The sequence below is a fragment of the Danio rerio genome, chromosome 20 (assembly GCF_052040795.2).
Source record: "Danio rerio strain M-AB ecotype USA chromosome 20, GRCz13ab, whole genome shotgun sequence".
NCBI lineage: Eukaryota > Metazoa > Chordata > Actinopteri > Cypriniformes > Danionidae > Danio > Danio rerio.
In genome coordinates this window covers 4,512,501-4,539,556 of record NC_141040.1, presented here as the reverse complement: position 1 = coordinate 4,539,556, position 27,056 = coordinate 4,512,501, and the positions used below count along the sequence as shown (strand labels likewise).

Here is a 27,056-nt window from a genome sequence, read left to right as displayed (position 1 = left end):
CTGAATGTTGTTTTCAAAAGTTAGTCAGAGGGAAGGATGTGAAATGTTTAGAAGCTCCGAGCGCAGTGGGTCCATGTTAGCGCTCCCCATGGTGAAATCTATACTCTAATAAATCGAATTAATTACCTTTAGCTTTTGATAAGAGATTGATAGTGCGGGCCTGTTGTGGGAATGATACACTTGGGAGGAGAGATAGCAATTCGGGGTATTAACCATTATAAATACAGTTATCACGTTTCCTGAAGGCAGTAATCAGATTCTCAAAGAAAACACACACACACACATTCACCCTCACGATCACTTTCCCTCTCATAAAGGGCTCACAGCACCCCCTATCAGCTTCAAGCGTTCACTTTTACACCTTAGCTTCAATATTGTGCAGAAATATATTAGCCAAGTCAGGTCAAAATGCGCAAAATTAGCGGCTAACCACACGTCCATCAAACAGCGCTCAAGTCTGTGAAGTAAGTTCTCTCAGAGCATACAAAGAGGCTGGACATCATTGTAAAATCCCTCCTAAAGATGTAGGCCAGTCGTAAAATGCTAATCTGACCCCTTAAGATCTAAAATAATCAAAGACCTGCTAGTCATGCCTTGCGTTTTATTAGCGTGACGCACAAGCAAAGTGACCACAGCCACTCGCAAACGTCATGCCAACATTCAAACGAGAGTCGTTGTACATTTTAAGAGTCCTAATGGACGGCCCCCACCCACAGTTTAACATTTCCAACACATCCAAAACACTCATGCAATGAATCATGCATACATGTTCACATGTAATACGGAAAGCAAGCGACTTCCTCAAGAACCCGCATTGTCTTGCGTTTGCCCTGCCATTTTAGGTCTGCTTTTAATGCACACACCTGTGCATGTACATGCGGGCGGAGAGTGCACCCCGCGCTCGTTTCAAGATGAGAAGTATGTTGATATTCCTGTTCCTTGGTTTTATTATTTTTTTTTTCTTTCTCTCTCTTTGGAGTGTGATCTATAGGTGCTGTCGCTCAGGGCGGAATCTCTCTATTGTGCAACCTCCAGCTAACTGACATGTTTTGTGCCAAGAGCATTGACATAGCCAAATGAGGGCACTTCGGTTTTCCCCCTGCAGACAGACACCCCTGAAGGAGCGTGATCTTGCTTGTGAAGCCTGGAATGGAGGTTGGCGTGCAAACCTGAGTCCACTTTTTTTTTTTTTTTAAGTGTCCGTTTACACTCTGTACACATGCGATTAAGTGTATAGTGTGTGTAATGTAAACTGCACAATTGCCTGCTAACACACACACACACACCGGCAGACTAATTATGTTTGAACTAAACACGTATTTAGGATGATTATTCTGCTCAATAACACTTGCAGACTTTCACACTGGACGGGTTTCGCTGTAATGTGCTTGATATTGTAGATTTTTATTGTTAATCCTTTGAAAAAGTAGTTACAGTTTATTTTAAGATACATTTTTGGGTATTATTAAACAATTATCTAAAAGTTTAAGAACAATTATCTGATTATTAATAGCTATTAAGGTGGTTAGGTTTAGGTATTAGGGATATAAAATAAGATTATACTTTATAAGTGCTAATAAACAGTTCATACCCTAATAATAAGCCAGTAGTTGATCGTTATTTAAACTATAGTGTTACCAAAACATTTATTCTGCAAGTTAAAAAAAGATATCAGCTAAATACTAAACTAAAACTTCTATGTTAAGCTGTTTTTACATAATTTAAATTTTTTAAAGTGCTATAGAAATAGACATGATTTGAATAAATAAGCCGCAGCATGTGAAATAAAGTGGCAGTGGGTTGAATTCACAGGCCACCGGCTCTCCGAAATTCCCACCCACTCCTTTAACACGTTTTCTTGTCTGCTGTCTGCACATTTTTAAAAAACCGGCATCATCAGCATCATTGTCGGTGCAGAATTTGACGTGTAAAGACCATCTACTCACTACCGAATGAGAAAATGTTCGAAAAGGCACGCCTTCGCATTGAGACCACATTCTCAATCGAAACCGTAAATACCTAAATGAATAACGCAGTGAGAATCAGAATAAATCAGCAAAGAGATTCTAAAACGAAACAATTTGTATATTTAATAATTTGCTAGAAATGTGTCTGTAAGTAAATAATGTATAGAAGAGATAAATTTAACACAAAAAAATAGAAGGAGTTTATTTCACAAATTAAATTCATAAATCAGTGATATGCAAAGTATTACTCATTGGCCTTTTATTGTTTGTGGCTACACTCAGTGTTATAAACATTTGTGAAGATCTTATCGTTGGCGCCATGCTATAAATGTTATTTTTTTTTGTAAACAATTTGCATGATGTTTACATTTTCAGCTCATTTGTGCTTCTTTTTATTGTGCGAGATAAAATAAAAAAGCTTTTAGGCAAATAAAGAGTACAGCAAAAAAAAAGAAACCCTAAACAGTGTTAGTAATGATTTAACGGAGGTTTTTAAAGTACTTGGCATTTTTACGTAAAGTTTTATAGTGGAAAGAGTGTGTAAAGCATCTCAGATAAAAGGATAAATGAAAGAAATGTAATGAGTGTGTCGTTTTGACCAGTCAGCACCAAAGACCTCCATTAAAACAGGTATTAAAATAGAAATAATAATTAAATACAAATAAACAACTTTTAAATTGTATAGTGTAAAGTTTGGGCCTCTTAAATAAACTACCCAAGCTAGACTTGATAAGACATGCACTGTATGCTGGCATGTGTGTGGAACACAATAATAGAAAATAGGTGAGTGTGTGTTGATGGGAACAGAGCAGATAAACGCGTGGGTCTCTCACAGACAGTCATAAAAAAACTGTAAGCTATGAATTTGATGTTTATGTCAAGAAGACATCAGGGAAACGATGAGACCTAACAGGCCCCAACTGCAAGATTTATTAATAAATGTAAAAATAAAATGTAATACATAACCACACACTCTGATTACATAAGAATAGCTCACATAATCACATTTAGATTTTTGAATTTCTGAAAATATCTACTCGAATACATAAATATGCAAAGAATACTTATTTTTGTGCAAATAAAATATATAAATATGCAATGAGTATTTTTCCAAAATGAGCTGATTTTAAGAGCTAATGATCACAAGTAAGGGGCTGTAAGAAATGCTGGGTTCTACACAATTAATTTGTGTTGGGACAACATGAAGGAATTAAGTCTACTTATTATTTTTTATTGATTTAAGTGGAATGAACATGAAAAAAACAAGTTGTCCCACAACAAACTCAAGAATTGTGTTGTTTCAGCTCATTTTGTCAGATATTTGAGTGTATTAAGTAGACATGTGCGTTATATGTGTAAACAGTGAACAGAAAGAAAGAAAGAAAGAAAGAAAGAAAGAAAGAAAGAAAGAAAGAAAGAAAGAAAGAAAGAAAGAAAGAAAGAAAGAAAGAAAGAAAGAAAGAAACTTTGCCTTAGTTCCTCCTGTAAATGTCAGTGAGTGTGTGTGTGTGTGAGTGTGTGTGTGTGCGGTCAGTGTGATAAAGGTGACGGGGGTCTGGTACTCACTCGGCAGGTTCTCCCTCTGCGTGAGGGACAGATGCTGTGGGTTGCCTTGCTTCCGTCGGGACATCGCCCCGCATTTACAGCAGCATCTCACGGACACTCGGACCCTCAGCGCGCGCGCTCCCGAAGCTCTCCAAACTTTTTTCCTCCACAGTCCGGTGTAAGTTCGCTTATACTATAGTTCCTCTGCGCTTCAAACTAGCACTCGCAGTCTCTAGAAACAGCCTAGATAGCGCTCGACTGGTGTGAAGATTGAACTGAGTGCCAACTTAACCTGAGACAGCGACGCGAGAGAAAAAAAAATCACTCCGACCCGCGGCAGCTTGTTTAACCCCGTCTTTAAACGCGGATATTCGCTCTTTCGGACATAAATAGGGTTGTTGTCCTGTTATGAAGGCAATCCAAGATCCGTGGACGGCGGGCTCGCCAGGTGAGAGAAGTCTTTGGCACAGTCCTCCATGTGCGCTTGGCATCAGAGCGCGGAATGGCTCAACCTCTGAAGACAACACCTCCTCTCCAGATCAATCAGGACCCGAGCAATTACGTCTCGCGTTCACGCTGCTCTCAGGGAGGACCCTGCGCCTGTCTCAGTGTGTGTGTGTGTGTGTGTGTGTGTGTGTGTGGCAGTAGGGGTTGCCTCTGAAGAATGGAATGGGATTCAAGTTCAAGTACGGACGTGATGTGACGTGTGGCGCTGGGGGCGACTAGTGGCGGCAATTTGGATACTGAGGGGGTCTCCGTGCCCACCAGCAATGCTGTCAGTGGACTGTTAAAAATATCCCTCGGAATTTACTGAGGACTCAGTCTTTAAGTTTTGGTTGAAAAGCCAACTAAGCTAAAAGCTACGTCTTATTACAGAAAGCTTTCCTTTTTTCGCGCGCTTTTGTTCAAATTCGTGTTTTGATCACTTAATATGGTATGATATGATACGTCAACATACAGAAAACTTTAACAGTCGACTTGCATCCTTATGGAATTTTAATTATTTCTTTTTTACATGAGAAGAGTTTAGATGCAAAGACCTCTAGGAACCGTCAATAATTTCAATAGAAAATGAGCATTACCACGCCTGCTTTGTTTGTGTTGAATTCTTTCACTTTGAAGACCATGAACATAACTTATTTTTGGTCATAAAAACGAAATTACTTAACCTGCACACGGTAGCCTAATAAAAATGCTAATTTTAGAAGAAAATTTCAGATGTAATTTAGAGGTTTTTGCATCTGAACTCTTCATATAGCCTATTTCCCAAGTTGAGTTAAACGGAGGGAAGACGTTTGTATCGTATTTGTATCATTTAAACAACTAATTTATAATAACATATTTTTATTAGCTTTTTGCTAGTAGATAATATTTTACACCCAGTTATTTTGCAAGATTTTTTGCCCGTTTTCAGCTTAAAGTTTCAAAAGCTTAATTGGTTTATTGCACTTACTAGGGGAGTTTAACTAAGGCAGGTAATGGACAACAGGGGCTTGTTCTGTAGCAAATCTACTAGTACTACTACTACTACTAATAATAATAATAATAATTATAATAATATTGCATAAGAAAACAGCCAAACTTACATCACTGAAGATGAATAAAACTGCCCAAAAATGATGCATCATGGCAGAAAATCCTGGTACTTCACAGGTTGTCTGTAAATTATCAAGTGAAATAAACGAAAAAGAAAAAAAAATATATATACATACATATATATATATATATATATATATATATATATATATATATATATATATATATATATATATATGTGTGTGTGTGTGTGTGTGTGTGTGTGTGTGTGTGAGAACATTTAGTGATTTGTTATTTAAAAACTGTTTTCATTGGCTACATTTAATACATAGCCCATATTTCACCAAACTTTACTACGTTGTATTTTACACTATACACTGTATAACCCAACAGTCAACTTTATCAAATGAAAGGAGTGCAGTTAACTCAAAATTGACTGAAAGTTAATTCTACTCATTTGAAAAGAGTTTTGAACGCAGTGTTGAAGGTAATAAGCTAATTAAATACCTCATTACTTTAGCCTTAATAGAGTAAGTTCACAGTAGATTAATTTGTTTTTTACTCAAATGGTTTGTTGCAACCGGTTTCCTCAAATGGTGAGTTGCCTTAACTTATTGGGTTTTACAGTACTCAGTTGGTTTGAGTTCTTTTCATTTATTTACTGTGCTCGTTTACTCAAATTAAGTTCACAGTACTCATCAGGATTAGTTTTTTAACTTAAATGGTTTTTGCAATCGGTTTCCTCAAATGGTTCGAGTTACCTTAACTTTAAATATGCTCGTTTGTCTTGTTATCCTCCATCTACATTCTTAAAAACTTTTTTTCTTTTTACTGTAGCCTAATATTCATTATTTTGCTACCCGATTTTACATATGTAAGAACCATCATTGGCCATCATTTTCAAAAGAGCATAAGTTAAAAAAATAATAATAAATTAATAATATTTTGCAAGTTGACCATAAAATGAGGAGATATTGCAATCTAATATTATATAATTTAGCATTATATACTATTACTTTACATATTTTATCATTTTAACATAATTTAAAATTTTGACAAACCTATATACAGCTTACTGTGGCCTATTTACTGCCCTGCATTTATTTAATTAATTAGTAAAAACATACTTTATAAAACTATTTAGACACGCTGCAAGGACTACCTGTGTTCCTATCACAGTGCAAAGTTTTCTGTGCTCGTATGTGTCCAGAGTCAATTTGAGCCAATAGCGCCACCTGATGGACCTGAAGAGCCTTCACTGTGACTAGGGTTATAAGCGTTTTAGGCAGCTTTCATGTCTGTGTCCCTTTTTGTAGAGTACGTGCCCATAAAGAAATTTAGGATCTTTAAAAAACGAAAGTAAACTGAATTCCCTAAACACTTTTTGGAGCTTTTTGATCAACATCCACCCTCTTTCCATCACAGAAAGCAACTTTTATAAATGGCATGTCTCTTATTAAGCTGTAACTTCCATGTTCGGTGGAGTCCAAGCCCTTAAGGCGATGTCAGATTCATCAATTAAACATGATTTTTTTTTAGATTAAGTTTTGCTGTTGTTGCCTCCAGGAGAGGGACACCATTATACAGTACAATGAAGCACAAAACACTAAACAAAAAAACTTTATGCTGTAAGGTTGGCAGAGTCTCATTATGACATGCCCAAAAATAGGCATGATGCTTTTTTGTGCATCATAGCTAAACCCATTTAGTGATCCAGAATACATACAGTATGATGTAAAACTCTTCGGTCGCGTTTTTCCTCTGAACGGTGTAGATACTGATTAAAAACAACCCATCAGGACCTTTTGAAAGTCAATATATTCATTTATTTATTTTCTTGTCGGCTTAGTCTTTTTATTAATCCGGGGTCGCCACAGCAGAATGAACCGCCAACTTATCCAGCAAGTTTTTACGCTGCGCATGCCCTTCCAGCCGCAATCCATCTCTGGGAAACATCCACACACACACTCATACACTACGGACAATTTAGCCTACCCAATTCACCTGTACCGCATGTCTTTGGACTTTGGGGGAAACCGGAGCACCCGGAGGAAACCAACACGAATGCAGGGAGAACATGCAAACTCCTCACAGAAACACCAACTGAGCCGAGGCTCGAACCACCGACCTTCTTGCTGTGAGGCAACAGCACAACTTACTGCGCCACTGCTTCGCCAAGCCAATATATTAAATAATAATAATAATAATAATAACAACAACAACAACAACAACAACAACAACAACAATAGTAATAAAAAATAACATTAATATGGTCAACAAGCAACATAGACGTTGATCCATTACCATGTCCTATCTCGTGAAACCACTCTAACCACAAAGTTCCTACCAGGTGTGAGGCAGGACACCTCTTTCAGGATACCTCTAGGTCCGAGTTTGGGCATCTCTGCCTTTAAAGACTATTGGGCATGATGTAGTTTGTCTTGCCCACAGTGAACTAAAAAACTGATGGTGAATTCATGGTCAATTACGCCCTCTAGTGGTTTCATCTGCTCAACTCCATCTACTATCCTCACCAACTTTAATCCCCTATCGATTCACAAATGATTGCGTGGCTTTGTTTCAAAGAGGGGACAACTCAAGAACCATCATGGTAACCGTACCATAAATTAGTGCCCAACCCTGTTCCTGCAAATCTACCTTCCTGCACTTTGATCAAACACAACTGTCTTTGCCCAGATAGCATACAAATGTGGGCCACTTTAGCCAGTTATGCGGCACTGGTGGTATTTCTTCGGCCCAGACAAATGAATGAGAGGCTGAAGTGGCCCATCTGTACGATGGCAAAGAGGGACCAAAAATTCTAATTCATATATGGGCCATTTTAAGGATTTGGCACTTATGGCAGAATGTAATCTGAATGTGAGCCTAATATTGCCCATGTGGAAAATGATACATTTGGCTTAAATGATGGAGGACAAATGTGGGCCGCAGTTGGAAAAATGTGGCATAGTCATTTAAGGGTAATCTGGGTCTAAACCTAAAGTGGGTCACACTTGTAGGTACAAATGTGGCCCAGTTATCTTAAGACATATATGGGCCACTTTTGGCAAATATTTGGCACAGTAAGCTCTGGCTAATGCGGCCGTGAGCCTAATGTGGCCCAGAGAAAATATTTTAAAAATTGGCCCAGTTATTTTAAAACATATGTGGACCAATTTGGCAAATATTCAGCACAGTAAACTCTGGCTAATGTAGCCGTCAGCCTATAGTGGCCCAGAGATGATTTGGAAAAGGTGGCCCAGTTATCCTAAACATATGTGGGCCACTTTTGGCAAATATTTGGCACAGTTAGCTCTGGGTAATATGGGCTGTGAGCCTAAAGTGGTCCAGAGAATATATGGCAAATGTGGCCCAGTTATCCTAAAACATATGTGGGCCACTTTTGGCGAATATTCGGCACAGTAAGCTCTGGCTAATGTGGATTTGAGCCTATAGTGGCCCAGAGAATATATGGCAAATGTGGCCCAGTTATCTTAAAAAAAATGTGGGCCACTTTTGGCAAATATTTGGCACAGTTAGCTCTGGGTAATGTGGCTGTGAGCCTAAAGTGGTCCAGAGGAGATATAGCAAATGTGGCCCAGTTATCTTAAAACATATGTGGACCACATAGACTAAATTCACCATCATGGAGAAAAGTGTTTGCTTTAGTTGGGCTCATAGCCCTGAACCTCTTAATATACATTTTCTTTTTGCTGTAACTTTTAAGAACTTTGCTTTACAAACTTTATTAAATTAAAGTAAACAAGCCAAATAATAAAAAGAACTATAAAATTAAGTGAGGCACAACCTGTGATGAAATAATATATGTCACTGATGTTAACCAATGTTTAATTCAATATTAGAATTAAAAGTATTAGAAGTTTTTTGAGCCCATCATTCAGTTTTTTTATTTACTTCTGTAAATGTGTTTAAAGAATTCCTCCTCTCCACCTCCGTTTGTGCACATAATTTGCCTGTGCTGTGCTAATTTCATTCATTCATTCATTCATTTTCTTTTCAGCTTAGTCCTTTTATTAATCAGGGGTCACCACAGCGGAATGAACCACCAACTTATCCAGCATATGTTTTACACAGCGGATGCCCTTCCAGCTGCAACCCATCACTGGAAAACACCCATACACTCTAATTCGCACACATACACTACGGACAATTTAGCCTACCCAATTCACCTGTACCGCATGTGTTTGGACTGTGGGGGAAACCAGTGCACCCGGAGGAAACCCACGCAAATGCGGGGAGAACATGCAAACTCCACACGGAAATGCCAACCGACCCTGCCAAGGCTTGAACCAGCGACCTTCTTGCTGTAAGGCTAATTACATTCAATATTTATTTTTATTATGCAGATTCAGCTATATAGCTGAAAAGTGTTCACTGTTTTCTCCCATTTCATGGTTTGATGCAGATTAAATATTAATAAGAATTACTTGTTTTATTGTGGAATTTATCTGAGATTACCTGCTTTGGTAAAAGAGAATGGAAGTCTACATCATGGTTGCCATGTTTTACATTCACATTTGAAAACATTGAACTCGGTTTTCATATGCTTTTGGTCTACACCACTTACCTTAGTCAGTTGAGATTGTGTTAAAATAAAAGTATAAAATGAGATAATACAAGGTACCTATTAAAATGATCACACAATTCTATCAAAGGGCAAAGCAGTGGCGCAGTAGGTAGTCCTGTCACCTCACAGCAAGAAGGTCGCTGGTTCGAGCCTCGGCTCAGTTTGCGTTTCTGTATGGAGCTTGCATGTTCTCCCTGCCTTCGCGTGGGTTTCCTCCGGGTGCTCCGGTTTCCCCCACAGTCCAAACACATGCGGTACAGGTGAATTGGGTAGGCTAAATTGACCGTAGTGTACGAGTGTGTGTGTGTGAATGTGTGTGTGGATGCTTCTCAGAGATGGAAGGGCATCCGCTGCGTAAAAACTTGCTGGATAAGTTGGTGGTTGATTCCGCTGTGGCGACCCCGGATTAATAAAGGGACTAAGCCGACAAGAAAATGAATGAATGAATGAATGAATGAATGAATTCTATCAAACTGTAATTTAAATAAATGAGCAATTCCATGCAAATGTCAACCTTACCATGACAAAAAAAAAGTTTTCACCAAAATACGGACACCGTTTCTAAGTTTTTTGGGCAAGTAAGTATTTAACAGTACTTTAGAAATAGTCAAAAATGTCTCTATTTTTCAAGTTTTCAAATTATTATAATTGATTTATCAAAGTCACACAAGTGGCAATTTCACATCGGTCACATCCACAACGGAGAGATGTCACATCCATAATGACACTTTTTCCTTGTAGATGAAAAAATATTCAATTAAATAAAGTTAATAATTTATGCTATATAGAGAGACATCTTTTATACATTTGATTAGCATTATTGCTTTCGGGTTGTGCAGTTTAATTCACAGAATTTCAACAAAGCATGTTGTATACTGCGAACCCGCATACTTTTTTGGTCACATCCATGACGTATGTTTATTTTGCTCATTTAAAGTATAAAACATGTTTACAGAATGATATTTCTCTAGTCCCTTATCACTGTGGTTAGTCGTTCTGAAAATTATAAACAGATGGTTCAATATAATGTTAACATTTACTGTCTATGTGAAGTTATGTTTTTAGTTTTTACTGCAAATGTCACATCCATAGTGCTGGAATTGCTCAAATATATCTTAGAAATACATTTACTCTTTATCTTATTTCTATTAAATTAAAAAAATAATAAAAAGTTTATTCTTTCATTATTGTGTTTTAGACATTTCCTTATTATTTGCTCCATATTTTTTTCTAGGTCATAATGTTCTCATTTTCCTGTCTGGTGTTTCATTTTATACAAAGAACTGAAGAGTTGTATTTCCAACTCTTAAGTCTTCATATGATTTATTTATTTCCATTGCTCCTTATTATTCTATAGAGGTAAAGCTGGTTTTATATTGGCACATTCAGACTTTCTCCTTAATTATAGCTATCATTTCAGAAAAGTATTACTAGCAAATTCTAAATATAGTGAAATCATATTCGCAGCCAATAAATATCAAAGTACAACATTGTTTACAGTGAACTAAATAGTGGTGATGTTGTTTTCAAGTCACATTCACATGTGATTCAGACCCATATTCAAATTAGCATATAGATAATATAGGGATCGTTAAATGAAGGAATGTGCGAATATAAAACCAACTTTACCTCAATTCTTCCTTTACTCACCTTTCTTTGGGTGATGTAAACCATCTTCCTCCATCCTGTCCGCCATCAATTTTTTCACCAGGTGTTTGATTAGCTTCACCCCACTCTTGCAAATGTGTTTTGGTGTTTTTGGTACAAAAAATGTATAAATGTGCAGAAAATCTGCCTTATCAAGGAAATTAGGAATGAAGAAATGTATAGGCAATTATATTTAGCAATTATTTAAATATAAGAACAGGCTGAGCAATTAATGCGCGTCACAAATGCGTCATCACGATCGTTTTTTCACCAACTAAGCCTACAATGAGTCCACATTAGACGTCTTCAAACTCTGCTCAGCTTCCCCCAGAAAAAAAAAATGTTGTATTTCGTGTGTGTGGACTACAGGTAAAGGTGGAACAAATGCTTTCATATTTCTCTGGTATAATTGAAACGCACTGTAACGCTGTGATAATCTGAAATTGGTATGGATAACAACAGCCGTGCGCCATCCTGCTGTTTTAGTCACTCAGCATCCAAGTTTAAACACTAGTGTTTCTTACAGTCTACGTTTTAAACATTTGGATACAAACTTGGACTCGTTAATGAATATTGATGGGAGATATGAAAGTTATTAGAAGTCCGAAACAGCTGAATCAAATGATTTGTAAAATGACTCTTTTGAAGTGTTTGAAACACCGTGTGGTTTGTCGACATCTGCAGGTTAAAACTGTGTAAATGCAACCAAAGCTGAACCCAATGTCTAGCAGCAGTAACTACTTGATAACATTTTCAAACGTTACTGATTATTTTTCTCATTTTACCTGCAGACCTGATGCTGAATACTGTCGGATGGGCTTTGAATTATGTAAGTAGCCTAACACAACTTAAAATCTCGAACATTTGGGGAGATGTAAACAATGGTCAAAAGGGAAACACAAAAGGGAACGTTGGTCCCCACGTAACGTTATTTCCTGTTTAACATTTTTAATTTCTATAGCTTCCGAGAATCCAAAAAGAGCCACATATTGATAAATAATGTTATGATAGCTGTAACATTAAGTTATGATTGAAAAAACAACTACTACAGTATGGTTACAGGTTCCAAGCTTTCTTGTTTCTTTGAAAAAAGTAAATGATGACAGAATTTATATTTTTGGACAAGAGCAAGACTCAAACGTTGAACAGTTATTAGCCCTTACCTGTAATTATTTTTTAAATAATATTTCCTAAATGGTGTTTAAAAGAGTAAGGAAATTTTCACTGTATGTCTGATCATATTTTTTCCTCTGGAGAAAGTCTTATTTGTTTTATTTCAGTTGGAATAAAAGCAGATTTAAATTTTTTATGGATCATTTTAAGGACAAAATTATTAGCCCCTTTAAGCTAAACTTTTTATCAGTAGTCTACAGAACAAACCATCATTATACAATAACTTGCCTAATTAACCTAACCTGCCTAGTTAACCTAATTAACCTAGTTAAGCCTTTAAATGCCACTTTAAGCTGTACAGAAGTGTCTTGAAAAAATATCTAGTCAAATATTATTGGCAAAGATAAAATAATCATGGCAAAGATAAAATATATCCGTTAATAGAAATGAGTTATTAAAATAAATATATATATATATATATATATATATATATATATATATATATATATATATATAAACGATAAACATACGATAAAGATAATACAGTGCTATTTAACATTTGATCAACCAATTTGTGCCTGAATACTATAGACTTCCGGAAAACCATGCTCTTCTTTTTTTTTTTTTTTTTTTTTTTTAAATGTCTATCTTTGTTCTGTATTTGTCAATGCTTGTGGTTGATTTATTGTATTTTATTTAGATGCACTCCCCTAAAAACCATCCCAGTCAATCTGAAATTATGAACTCTTTCCAAATAAAGCCATTCATTTCATCTAGTGAAAATATACTCAATCGATCCATGTATCGCAGAAAAATAATACAATGTCAGTTTTTTTACTTTTTATTTTTGACCAGACAAATGTGACTTTTTATTATTGATTATCCTACTTAACATCGAACTGACTAGCAGCTGCAAAACATACTTTAACACTCTGTCACAATAAATTCAAGTTTAATTTTTCTTCAGTTTAATTGATTAGATTATCTTATTGACTATGTTCTGGCCTGCTGTCTAGTGGCAAATATCTTTTTTAACCCATTGTCGGATTTGCGGTATTTTCCAATGCCTGTTATAAAGGCAGTATGAGATTTACCTGGGAAGAAATAAAGAGCGCAATAACGTGCTTTGTGCTATATTTGTTCTGATTTTATTTAATTTTTATTACATTTTATGCTCTCATTTCCTGTACTTTTTATCTCAGTGAAGGGACTGAAACATGAATATGAATGGTCACTGAAAATGTGCAAAATCCAAAGAGCTCTTGGCATTCTTTTGCACTTTAATAAGATGTTTCCTTTTTGGCCCTTAAATTTCAAATAAAAAGGGAGACAAAAGAAATATCATCACAAAAGACAGGAGAAAACATCTCTACACAGACTCTTAACATCTACAGTTGAAGTCGGAATTATTAGCTCCCCCATTTAATTTCCTCAATTTCCACAATTTCTGTTTAATGGAGAGATTTTTTTTTTCAACACATTTCTAAACATAATAGTTTTAATAACTCATTTCTAATAATTGATTTATTTTATCTTTGCCATGATGACAGTCAATAATATTTGACTACATATTTTTCAAAACACTTCTATACAGCTTAAAGTGACATTTAAAGGCTTAACTAGGTTAATTAGGTTAACTAGGCAGGTTAGGGTAATTAGGCATGTTATTGTATAACAATAGTTTGTTCTGTAGACTATCGAAAAATATAGCTTAAAAGGGCTAATAATTTGGACCTAAAACGTTTTTTTAATGTAAAACTGCTTTTATTCTGGCCAAAATAAAACAAATAAGACTTTATTCAGAAGAAAAAATATTATCAGACATACTGTGAAAATTTCCTTGCTTTGTTAAACATAATTTGGGAAATATTTAAAAAGGAATAAAAAATTCAAAGGGGGGCTAATAACTCTTTCAACTGTATGTGTATACTTTTAGTGAATACTTAATATAATATTTTGCCAAAGCAGGATTCAAGTATTGCTGCATTTGTCATGTTAATTTGTCAGTTATATTGAATAAACAAACAAAAAAAATTCAATAAAGGATTTGAAAACTGAATTCTGCTTTAGTGTTGGAATGTGATTGATGTTTTGGTTTATTGTCTTGATGTAGTTTGTCGTGTTTACAGTGAACTGAAGAGCTGATGATCATTTCTGCCCTCTAGTGGAATCCACACACTGCTCCATCTCCGACAGGACTCCTCAAGAAAGAAGGTATGTTTACATTAAATTGATGTTATAGTAGGGTAGAGCAGGAGTAACCTACAGCACAATAGCACAATGCTTTCATTATAAGAAATGCAATATATTAGTTTGTTGTTATCAAGTGTTTGTAATGGAATATTCACTTAGACAGTAGGCAAAGGCCTACTGATCCTTGGAGATCTTTTCTCCTGGAGATACTGACAAAAAAAAGTAAATGGAAAAATCTTACATATACCTTAGAAACAGAAAATATAGCAGAAATTTTTGACGGTTTCAAAACCTTGACTTTTGTAAACTGCAGTATACCTTGAAAACGGTTAAAGTCCCATGCCTAATAGTCAGTAACATTTTCAGGGTTTGTGTTTAAAAAATTGATTCTGGCAATTACAGACTTTTAATATTAATAATATACTGTATAGTGATGTTTATTACACAGATTTTTCTCCGTTTTAGCAAATTACTTTTAAAACAATGATGGCAGCGTAACAAACTTTGCATAATTAAGTGAAAATTACAATTAATATTTTTTAATAATAATAATAACAATAATAATGATAATAATAATAATAAATAAATAAATGAAGCCTATACCAGCTACTTTAAATATAAATGTATAAATTAGCCCTACTTTAATATTTATACTTTTTTCTTTTAGTGGGATTTGTAAAAAAGTAAAGGCTTCCTAAGATCAATATTATTAGCCAATATTAACTTTGTTTTTATGTTTATTTGCTTTTGTGTGTGTTCACTTATTTATTTATTTATTTATTTATTTATTTATACGCAACTAATTAATTGCAGTTTCATGTCAATATTTGTAGTTAATAATTTAAAAACGGTTGATATAATTCACTAAATATATTAAAACCGTAAAGAAACCCAATTTTATGTAGAATCGACAATCAACAAAGAGGGAATGATGTCCAAATAATTTTTAAAATAATAACATTTAGGTCTATACCAGCCATTTCAATGTGAAGACAAAATTATTAGCCCTCCTTTGATATTTTTACTTTTTTATTTTAGTTTGGCTGTGATTTTGTAAAAAGGTAAAAACATCCTAAAGTCAACATTAATAGCCAATATTAACTTTTATTATTATGTTTGTTTGTTTGTTTTATATGTATTTGTTTATTTATTTATGTGCAACTATATTAACTATGTGAATTAATTTCACAGTTTCATGTGAATATTTGAAGAGACATCTGGAATTTTCTTCTACAATAAGCATTTTTTTATGTTTATGTTTAGTTATTTCATATTAAAAGTGATGAAAATAACGGGTTATTAGCCATAAAAATGAAATTACTGAATTAAAACATTGGAGACTTAGAAAAATGCTAATATTAGAGGAAAATTTTTTGTAAACTTTTAGTTAATAATTAAAAAATGGTTTATTATGTTTTACTAAATATTAAAACCATTATGAATCCCAATTTTATGTAGAATCATCAACAACAACAACAACAACAACAATAATAATAATAATAATAATAATAATAATAATAATAATAATAACAATTGCATTTATTTTTGTTACTTCATTATGCAGTAATATTGATGCCAAATAAATAACATCTAACATCACTAGTTAAACATTAAAAGCGTGCACAGGTGTCTCTTTTACGTGTATTATTTCAGATCTGCTGAATTGTGCCTTGCCTATAGCAGTTAAGCAATAAATGAAAAATAGAGGAGGGGAAAAAAACCTGTCACTTGGTGGCAGAATACACACAGGAATTGCTCTGCTATTGCCTGCAGGGAAGTCAAACTCCATTTGTCATAATGTCAAGTTGCGCTCTAAAAATACACCACTTGAACATGGCACACCTGCAAAAGTGACCCCTTTTAAATGTGTCAGATCATTTAGCTCATTATGGGAGACAGATGGAGAAGCCTTTGTGCTCGGCCTCGCAGGAGCCGTTCTCATATGCAGCCCATCTGAAATGATGACGCTTCGGGACATTTGGCTGTCGCTGAGCTTAACTCTTCACACGCACTAATTAAATGCTTTTCATATGTGCTAAATAGCTTGTGTTTACATTTGTACAATCATTTGCTCTATAATATACAGTTGAGCTCAATTAATAGCCCTCGTGTGATTTTTTTTTTTTTTTTTTTTTTTTTTTTTTAATTATTATTATTATTATTATTTTATTTTTTATTATTATTATTATTATTTTTTAAAAATATTTCCCACATTATGTTTAACAAGGCAAGGAATTTTTTACAGAATTTCTTACGTATATCTGTGGTTGGCAGTCGCTGGATGGCATTTCTGTGCGTTTGCAGTTTCTCCCCGTTTTGGCATGGGTTTCCTCCAGGATCTCCAGTTTCCTCCACAGTCCAAAGACATGAGCTATAGGTGAATTGAATAAACTAATTCAATTGTGTATTTGGGTGTTATACTGTATACACCTTGATTCCTTACGATACCATGAAAACCCAAAGGAGATTGCTCACAGATAGCCATTGCAATTATTATACATTTGATTGCCTTACCTGTGTTTTCGTGCTGATGAAACCTCGAAGAAGAACCTGTAGCCTTTCTAGAACTTTTAAATTGATTAAGTTGATGAATTTATTTGTACAAGTCGGTCAACGTCTCTAAGCCTAAACAACCCGGGCTCATTGTGGAAACGTAGCCCCGCGGACGTTTCTGCGGACCGCGATTTATGTCCCGGGAGGTACGTATTCGAGCGTTTTTTTGTTTTTGCGGATCCGCGAGAGGCCGCTGTGTGCGCTTTTTCGCGTCTCGGGCGCCTCTCAAAAGCCGCCGGATTGGAAGAAAAAAAAGCAAAAGCCCTCGTCTTCGATTTCGACCTCGTTTCCGGATCCCGCCGCGTTCTCGCCCTTATTTTTCAGATTCCGTTTTTCATCTTAGCTGATTTCCGGAACCTGCTGTTCCCCGGACTCGATCTCGGTCGTCGTCCACCGCGGCCGGCTCCGGCTCCTCCTCCGCCGACGCAACGCTGTGAGCTAAGCGGACAAACTGATTGCATCGGGAAAGCCCTCCACTCGGAGGCGAGCCGTCGGCCGGCGAGCGATAAGAGGAGGGGCGGAGCGGCGCCACACCGCCCTGCAGCGTTCACTCGAAAAAAAACAAACGCAGCCTTTACGTACCTCCGGCCACGTAAATCGCGGTCTCCAGAAACATCAGCGGGGCTACGTTTCCAGAATGAGCTTGGGTTGAACCTAAAAGTAGGCCAATCTTTGAGGTAGGGCAAAAACACATGCCACTATGACGACTTTTGCTTCGAGAATGCGGAAGTGTGATAAGGGTGATTAGCTGCTTCAATTGCTGCATTTCCACTAAGCGAGCCAGCCAGGGCCAGTCGAACACCTTAGGCTAGGAGTCTTTTTGCTTATGATCGCCCTGATGTTTCCCTTTTAAATGTAAAGGTGTTGCATAAATTAATTTATAAGTAAATTTTCTTTGCTGCGTCTTTCTTGATGTTTCAATAACGCATAATAATTTTTACACCATATTAAAGACACAGCAGCCAGTTAAGGTTGTCGAGAGTTTTTGTCAAAGTTAAAAGGTGTGTTTGTACGTAATACATCGATGTCTGTATGTGTATGAGAGAGACCGGGCAAAAGAGTGCTCGTTTGATAGCTCTGTTGTTGCCACAGGCGGCTTCTTTCTTTCTTTCTTTTTTTCTTTCTTTTGGAGATAATACAAAATAAGAATACAACGGAAAGACAAAAAACTTTACAAAATATGTGTCCAGTTTTGTAGATTCAATAGCGTAATATGTCGATAAAATAGCCTAAGCTATATTGAAATCATTTAAAGAATAACAGTTATCTGATATAATAAAATCAAATTAAATAAATAAGCCAATATAAAACAAACAAAAGCTATATAACAATTTAGGTATATACAATACAAATAAATGTTACCATTTCATGCCATTTTAAACCTTCATTTTACAAAGGCCTCTCTGAAAAAAAGATTTTAGATATTTTTTTAAAAACAATAAACACCGGAGGAGATTTGAAATATTATTATAAAGAATTTAGATACGATGATATTAATCAAATCGTGCAAACAGAGCATTTTTGGGCAAAATCCAATCATCCAGTCCTGCGTAGTGCCGCTTTAAAAATGGATTAGGAAAACTGCACGTAAAAAATGTAGCCCAGTCTCAAACAAGTCTCAAACAAATGTTTATGCTCTATATGAAGATTTAAATGTAGACATTTATTAGCTGCTGAACGCAACAAAATATAGGCTATATTTTATTACTTGAATTTATGTCCTGAAACACTTAACGGTTTCCTATACTTAAGATAACCAAATAATACGCACCATCCTTAAATTATTCTCTTAAATAAAGGGGAATTACCAATAAAGTGTCATATAGCCTAGGGAAAAATTAGTATGTTTTAGGTCTCTCCTGAGCATTTGGGCTGAATGTTTGACGACGTCCATCAAAACGAGGATGTTATAAAACACATTTCACACCAAGTTATTATCTGAGAATTTAGCACAGGGGTGTCAAACTCAATTCCTGGAGGGTCGAAGCCCTGCACAGTTTAGTTCCAACCCTGCTCCAACACACCTACCTGTAGGTTTCAAACAAGCCTGAAGGACTCTGAAGTTTGATCAGGTGTGTTTAATTAGGGTTGGAACTAATCTGTGCAGAGCTGCGGCCCTTTTGGAACTGAGTTTGACACCTGTGATTTAGCATTAAGCGCGTCAGACACGCAAAACTCATAATTCGCGCTTCGTGTATCGCGTCATTCGCACGTATCGTGCCACAGGATGTCTATTTGCGCGTTTGCATTGACTTAACATGTAAATCACTCACGTTTGACGCGTGTTCCGCGTCTGGTGTAAACACAGCATAAGACTCTAGCACAAGACATCAAGTGAAGTTTATTCATAAACTAATTTCAGAAGAATCACGTGCAGCCGGTCCCACATTATTATGATTCACCATCAGACGATTCCTAAGCCACTATAAGTTACCATAAGTTCCATATAAGAGCCATCTTCGTTTTGAAGAATCCACCCTTCCACCCCTACTCCTCCTCCTTTCCTAGATGGGTGGCACGGTGGTTCGAACTGTTGCCTCAGCAAGAACATCACTGCTTTATTCCTTACCAAGCCAGCCGACGTTTCTGTGTGGAGTTTACATGTTCTCCCCTTGCTCACATGGGTTTCCCCCGGGTTCCCCAGTTTCCTCCCACCGTCCAAAAACATGCAACTTAAGTTAATTGACTAATCCAAATCGGCACCATAGGAAATGCTTCTAGCAAGTAGTTATCTCTTAAGAGCAATCACTATCTGTTCATTAGCTACTACAGCAGGGGAGTCCTCGAGATCTACCTGAGCTCAAACTCCCCTCTCGCCTTTTAAACGGGAGGGAGCCCCTGGCTCGAGGATCTTATGAGCTCTGGGCTTTCTCCCGGGACAGCATGCCAAACAATCTTTATAATTAATCATCAGTGTGAACTCTTGAAATAAAGAGCATGCATGTTCATTCTTTGTGAAGGTCGCAGCACCAAACTTTACCATATTCATGTCTTAAAAAATGAATATGTCACCATTGCAGTCCCCAAGGGCTCACGAAACACAATGCAGTCCTTTTGATGAGTCTCTTACTTGCAGCATTTGAATTGTAGAATCGATTTCTGCGACGCGAACGGGAATAAACAATGTCTCCATCTGTGTAAACAAAGCGCATGTAAAGCAGCAGATGAATATGACTGCTGATTTAACCTTAAGCCTGATTTATACTTCTGCGTCAGGTGACCGGCGTAACCCACGGCGCAGGCAACGCACGTGGCTGTGCATTTATACTTCTGCGCGCTGTCTCTGCCGGTCTGCATTAACACTTCCGAAACGCTAGTTGGCAGTGAGGTGTAAATGTTCCTCTGTGTCAAGTTTCTTCGCTACTTTTTTGCATTTCCTGAACACTTCCGGGATGTACAAGTGGCTCAAACTCGCTCATTTTGAGGCAGGAACCGGCGGACGTGCAACAACTTTAACTATGAGGTAAACACAAAACAAAACTTTCCATCCGGAGCTCCTTCACGGGACTCCACACTTGTAAACAATCGCTCGCGCGGCGTCGCGCCATTCGCGCGCCTCTCGGTCCCGCCCAGACTCGTCAGCGCTACCAAGCCGACCAATCACAGAGCTTATGCTACGCGTCGTTGCGACGTGTAGTTACATTTTTTGAGAGGTGCACGTCAGTGACGGCGATGGCCACGGCGAAGGGCTATGCGTCAGCGCCGTAGCATACGCCGGTGTTTGACGCAGAAGTATAAATCAGGCTTTAGTCTGATCTATAAGAGGTGGTTTAGGGGGAGGGGGTGGTGAAGTGTGCCTGGCCTAATCATGAATGCTGAGTGAAAAGTGGCTACACCGTGATGGGCAGTCAGCTGTGTAAATGGAGCTTATTTGATGCTTGGATTCACTCTCCGAGGGAGTATGCAGATTGTCGTTTGGATGGGCCCGACCAACCAAGACACCTCGTACCACACAGCCCCCATTATGAGGAGGCGTTTGCAGTCCGATCACGAACGCGCAACAAAGAGGGAATGATGTCCAAATTGAATAGCCAGTTGTACAGAAAGTCCTTGATGTGGACATTAGCTGAAAATGAGGAGAAATGAAAGCATTGGAGGCCATTTGTGTGTTTTTCGGAGACATGATAAAAACAAACACATTCAGATGTACAATTAATTGGACTATATAGATCTACATTATTACTGGAGCTTGAAAATGGATTAAAACAAGCCTTTATTTTGTCAAAATAGAGAAATCAAAATGACAAATCCGACACAAAGCTGCGTAATGCTATGGAAATTGGTTTTGTATTATCAACATTCACCTCGTCGTCTTGATTTGTGTGTATGTTTTTAGATAAAAACACCAAGTATTTCACCATCATCATCTCCTTACAGTAAATGTCAAATGTGTTTGAGAAGATTTGTTGACTCCCCGTGCTGTTTATACTACAAACTAAAATAAGCAATTGGGAATTTCTGCTGTTTACTTGACTTTTAGATGAGACCCATATCAGACAATACACTAAAAGTGGCCATCATATTAAATAACCCATTGCTAGCATCTTCATCTTAACATCAACATACATTCAATAATAAATGGATGTATTTTCACTTTAAATTAACATTAGAAATAGATTTATCAACATCATTTTATAGTCAAAATATATTTTTGTGGTTTGTTATATAGGCTTAATCCAGTTCTATGTTTACTTGAATCATATACAAACAACAGTTAGGTCGGTTCTCAAATCTGATTGGCTGATAGCTCTACAATAGTCCACAATAACAGCACTTGTACAGCCTCCTCACCCTTCTGTATTACTCCACCCACATGGAGTGACGGCAGATCAATAAACTCATTGCAGTTTGACAAATATTGCAGCTGCGTGACAACATAACGTACTTGAGGATGTTTTTAGCAAGAATGTAGTTGTTTAGATTGCAACTATGCAGTTTATTTGAGGATAGTGCTTATTTTAAATAATTGTAGTTGTAATAGATACAGCGCGTCGACATCCATCAGCCTGTCATACTAAGCAGAGCAAAAATGGTTGACATTTTACCACAAGATGGCGGCAGAGGCCGCATAAGCACTTTAAGAAAAAAAAACATTTCATGTTGTTCATCCTTATAATCTTAATGTCAGCAAAATCACCCGTTTTGTCGTCACTTTAGACATTACGCTAGAGAATCTTTCAAATACTAGCTCTACAGTGACATTAAGTGATGTTGGTGAATTAGCAACGGTTTCTGCTGTTCTGACATCAGCTGCAGATGTGAATGAATGGCAGAAGAAAGTTGTCCCTTATACAAAAGGATTTTTAGACTATGGTGTTTGATATTCTTTTTACAAACACTATTATTCCGTCAAACTTTTGCAGCAGTAGCTGTGCAATATGGCTGTATGTCACTGGAGGTCTACGAATGCACCCGGCCTACGCACGCCTCCTACCAGTGTTTATATACTGCTATTTTTGAGATATATATATACAGTTGAAGTCAGAATTATTAGCCTCCCTTGAAATTTTTCTTTTTTTTTTTATATATATATATATTTCTCAAATGATGTTTAACAAAACAAGGAAATGTTCACGTTATGTCTGATAATATTTTTTTTCTTCTGGTAAGTTTTATTTGTTTTATTTTGGCTAGAATAAAAGCAGTTTTACATTTTAAAAAAACAAAACAAAACAAAAATTTAAGGTCAAAATTATCAGCCCTTTTAAGCTATATATTTTCTCGATAGTCAGCAGAGAAACCCATGGTTATAAAATAAATTGCCTAATTACCCTAACCTGCCTAGTTAACCTAATTAACCTGGTTAAGCCTTTAAATGTCACTTTAAGCTGTATAGAAGTGTCTTGAAAAATATCTAGTCAAATATTATTTACTGTCATCATGGCAAAGATATAATAAATCAGTTATTAAAACTATTATGTTTAGAGGTGTGATAGAAAAAGTCTTCTCTCCATTAAACTGAAATTAGGGAAAAAATGAACAAGACTCTCTCTCTCTCTCTCTCTCTCTTTTTCTCTCTCTCTCTTTATATATATATATATATATTTTTATATATATATATATATATATATATATATATATATATATATATATATATATATATATATATATATATATATAATAACTGATTTATTTTATCTTTGCCATAATGACAGTAAATAATTTTACTCAATATTTTTCAAGACACTTCTTAAAGTGCTTAAAGGACATTTAAAGGCTTAACTAGGTTAATTATGTTAACTAGGCAGGATAAGGTAATTAGGCAAGTTATTTTATAATGATGGTTTGTTCTGTAGACTATCTTAAAAAAAAAAAAGCTTAAAGGGGCTAATAATTTTATCCCTAAAATGTTTTTTTATATTATTATTATTAAAAACTGCTTTTATTCTAGCTGAAATAAAACTTTCCCCAGAAGAAAAATATTATTAAAATTAAAATTTCCCTGCTCTGTTAAACATCATTTGGGAAATATAAAAAAAAGAAAAAAAACTCAAAGGGGGGCTAATAATTGTGACTTCAACAAAAATGTTGCATAAAAACTAGAATCCCAGTCAGTTCATGGTGAATCAAACTTAAAAACGAATTGTATTTGTTTATTTTTAATCTTACATTGTATATTCATGAGGAAAGAATTAAATTCATTCATGTATTCATAACATGCATTCATGTAATTTAAAGAATTAATGTCAGAATCATTGTGATACTTTTAACAACAGAATAGTCACATATGAAAGTGCACCTCTGTGCCAGGATTATGATTCGTTTTGGCCCACTTCCACTGCAGAGGGAATGGGTTTCAGTCATTTCATCATTTAAATCTGCAAATAGCTTGAAAATAAATAGTTTTATCAAAAGCAATAATAAATAATATATATTTTTAGAAGAACTAATAAAGTGAAAAATGCAGAGGGTGAAACATATTTCATATGATTTAAACCTTTACCAAATATAATGAAAAAAAAAAAAACTTAATATTTTGAATAAAATGCAATATACAGTAGCAGCATTTTCACTAGGGGCATCAAACTCTTAACCTAAGAATCAAGCCTATGCGTACAATTAAGTCATTGTCTTTTGGCACTTTATGACATTTTTTGCTGTCTTTATTTACGCTCTCAGCCTTTGTGTCATTTTCTAAAGTATTCTGTATTAAACACAATAAACAGTATGTGTGCTTAAATGCGAGACAGAAATGAAGGCAGAAAACGTCTAGCTGGAGACAATAGGAGCCCTTGACCATTGTTACATCGGAAACACAACATACAATGACTCCAAGTATTAACTTGAGTCCGATATCTCGCATTACATTGTCTTCTTTCGAAAATACATTCAATAGCTTGACTCTAAGTGAGCAGCAATGCAGTCAGCATCGCTATAAGAATAAAAAGTGCTGTGAATGACATAGACCAAGAGGTGTAATTGTTGCCCGGCGGGGTAGTTTAATGCCGCCGCTGAGATTTCTGTCACCTTGGTTCTACTTTTCGACAAAACGGTGAACAGCGTGTTTCTTCGTCCTGTTTGCCCTAGAACAGGACCAACTGCACTTCCTGCAGGCATGACACCCTGACGCACAGCATCATCATGATTGGGTGCAAGCCCCCATTACCCTTCTGGCAAGAGTGTGAGGGAGGGAAGGAAAGCTTATGTGTGTGTGTTGGTGTATCTGTGCCTGCCCGCAATAAATGAGCAGTGTGCGCCCATCCATAGCGAACCTAATGGAAAAGCAAAGAGCATCATTACCTCAGACGATCTCTGCTGCTCTGCCTCTCCCCCATCACCATTCTTTGAGAAAAAAAATATGGACTGGACATGTCAAAATCCCTTTTCTGATGGACACGCACCATTTAATGGACTGAAGCTTCCTCAGGTGCAAGCCTGATTCTCTCTTTTGTGTTTGCCAGCCATTTAGCCGCATTATTAACATAATTATCTACAAACAGCATGCACGTATTGCTTAATGAATCAAGCTTCCGAATTAAAACTTGCTAAGCTTGGTTCCAGGTGGAAAAATGCTGATAAAACTGCTTGCAGGAGTTTGCATTTTCAACTGACAGGCAAATGACTGCAATAAATAGCTTTGGTAGGCACTTTCAGTGCTGTCCTTATGCATCTTCCTGAATTACCTTGCATTCTTACTAATTCGGCCCCCTTTTTTGTCACTTGTGGTTGCATTGAAATCAAAGACCCAACACTTCGCAATCCTTAGTTTGTCTGTCTGTTCCAAGGCTTTGGAAATACCTCCACCGCTTCGCTTGCTGTAAGTGAAAGCACAGATGAGAAGGGTTGATAACGCCATCAAAGTCATTATTCCTCCTGCTGCTGATTTTTCCCCTCCTCTTTTTGCCGCTCACAAAGAAAGGCAGTCTGATAAGTACGAACACTCCTGCGGTAAATGACAGTTGTTTACACGTAGTCGTGCAGACTGTAGACGGCCTTGGCATCTTGATTTCGGGTTCGGGACGGAGAGCGGTACTGCTTTTCCTTCTCCAGGTTTAATCTGTCAGGGACGGACTTCTTCTCTTGCTGAGGTTGTGGCTTCTCCTGGTGTAGCGTTTCTGGACGCGACTCCTCTTGTTCCGGTGTTTCAGTCTGACTCTGCTGTTCGCGGTGCTGCGGTTTCTTTTGGTTGCCGGTCGGCTGCTTCTGGCGCAGCTTCAGCTGTTTTGGCTTCTCCGGGTGGGACGAGCCCGAATCTAATGCACCGCCTCTTCTTCCGGGACATGATAAGCAAAAGATTACGCCTGCGGCTAATAGGAATCCTGCCGATACGAATGCCACGTACACCGCAGCCCCCGGTTCATATTTGCTGCTCTTGGGCACTTTGGAGTCCATAAACGTAGTGATGACTTCATTGGTAAACCAGGATGCGGGCACCAAACATAGGATCCCTGCAATGACGAAGCAAGCCCCTGCGGAAATAGCCGTGTGTCCCTTAGAGCGATAGCTGCCACCCCAGCGAGTGCATTTCAGCCCTAAGGCGGCGAGGCAGAGTCCCATTGTCGCCATCATGCAGGACAGCACCATAGTGGTGCGTGCAGTCTGAAGATAAGCCGGCAACGCCAGCACCGAGTACTTAAGTGAGCAGCTGAAGACTCCGGTGCTGTACCAGGTGCAGTCCATCCACAGCCCCTGCATCTGCGAGATGGCAGTCATGATGTTGGAGCCCACATCGGCACTCACCTTCCAGTTGGGTAGCAGTGTGGCCACCGTGGCACTCACAACCCCAAGCAATGCCAGAATGAAGGCGAACATCTGCATAGTGGAAGACGGCATCATCGGACCCTGAGTTTTCCTTCCCTTCCCCCTGCGGCCGTCCCTCTCACCTTGCGGTGGCCCTGCGTTTGCCTATCAGCCCGGCGCAGGTCCTGACAGCAGATAATTCCTCCGCACTGGCTCCGTTAGACTGCGATAAAAACAGAATGAGAATTGAACTGAGCGAACAAGCGTGACCGTCTGACAGATGAGGCACAGGCTCTGATGAGTGGAATAAGCCGCATTTTTTTTTTTCTTTTCGTTCCACCCTATCCTTATTTGGGACGTTTATGTTTTAGTACACCCTGAACCAGTCAGCGCTTTGGGGGAAGTGACATTGTAGCTCTGGTGAAAGGCTAATTGTTTTTGGACCTAACCACTGCAGTAAAATGGGACGCAATCACTGTAAGGTAGAAATTTGGCCAATTATCTTGGCCAGGCATGGCTATTTTGTTTAGAGTTAATTGATTTTTTCTCTCTTATCTGCGCAGACCATTTGACAGCTTGGAAATTGGAAAGGGAATGAAATTACTCCCATCTTTTGTTGTCATTCAGATGGTGACGAATCTCATGAATTGATCAAGATGAGCATTGTGAAAGTGCATTCTGTCCTATTTATCTAAGAACAAACAAAACCTTTACTCACCCATTCACTGGTGCGT

General features: G+C 37.2%; 2 protein-coding genes and 2 long non-coding RNA genes across 10 annotated transcripts in view; 1 reads left to right on the top strand and 3 right to left on the bottom strand.

Moving 5' to 3' along the window:
* bcl11bb (BCL11 transcription factor B b) overlaps window positions 1-11,468 on the bottom strand; it is a 70,112-nt gene extending 58,644 nt beyond the window's left edge. Inside the window, exon 1 of one of the 2 annotated variants that reach the window (XM_087297960.1) lies at window positions 11,287-11,468. In XM_087297960.1, coding sequence (XP_087154086.1) covers window positions 11,287-11,332 — 46 coding nt within the window. In that variant the 5' untranslated portion in view covers window positions 11,333-11,468. Of the gene's footprint in view, window positions 1-3,533; window positions 4,017-11,286 lie in introns of those variants that run through there. The other variant, XM_087297959.1, reaches the window with a different exon arrangement.
* A 72-nt stretch (window positions 11,469-11,540) lies between these two features.
* LOC137488609 (uncharacterized) overlaps window positions 11,541-27,056 on the top strand; it is a 57,034-nt gene continuing 41,518 nt past the window's right edge. For 4 of the 6 annotated variants that reach the window (XR_015518097.1, XR_015518100.1, XR_015518096.1 and 1 more), the window contains exons 1-3: window positions 11,541-11,652; window positions 12,075-12,112; window positions 14,526-14,610. This is a non-coding gene — a long non-coding RNA (uncharacterized LOC137488609). Of the gene's footprint in view, window positions 11,653-12,074; window positions 12,113-14,525; window positions 14,611-16,834; window positions 16,967-27,056 lie in introns of all 6 variants that reach the window. The other 2 variants (XR_015518099.1, XR_015518101.1) reach the window with 1 other exon arrangement.
* On the bottom strand, window positions 19,466-21,208 carry LOC147832097 (uncharacterized). The gene is made up of 2 exons (XR_015518147.1): window positions 20,888-21,208; window positions 19,466-20,329 (listed from the first exon to the last, which is right to left on the bottom strand). It is a non-coding gene; the product is annotated as an uncharacterized LOC147832097 (long non-coding RNA).
* The window catches only part of cldn20 (claudin 20), a 17,826-nt gene continuing 12,108 nt past the window's right edge, over window positions 21,339-27,056 (bottom strand). Inside the window, exons 2-4 of the mRNA XM_087298015.1 lie at window positions 27,041-27,056; window positions 23,534-26,545; window positions 21,339-22,783 (exon numbers count right to left, since the gene is read on the bottom strand). The exon at window positions 27,041-27,056 is cut by the window's right edge and continues 18 nt beyond it. Coding sequence (XP_087154141.1) covers window positions 25,546-26,418 — 873 coding nt within the window. The 5' untranslated portion in view covers window positions 26,419-26,545; window positions 27,041-27,056 and the 3' untranslated portion in view covers window positions 21,339-22,783; window positions 23,534-25,545. The remainder of the gene's footprint in view (window positions 22,784-23,533; window positions 26,546-27,040) is intronic.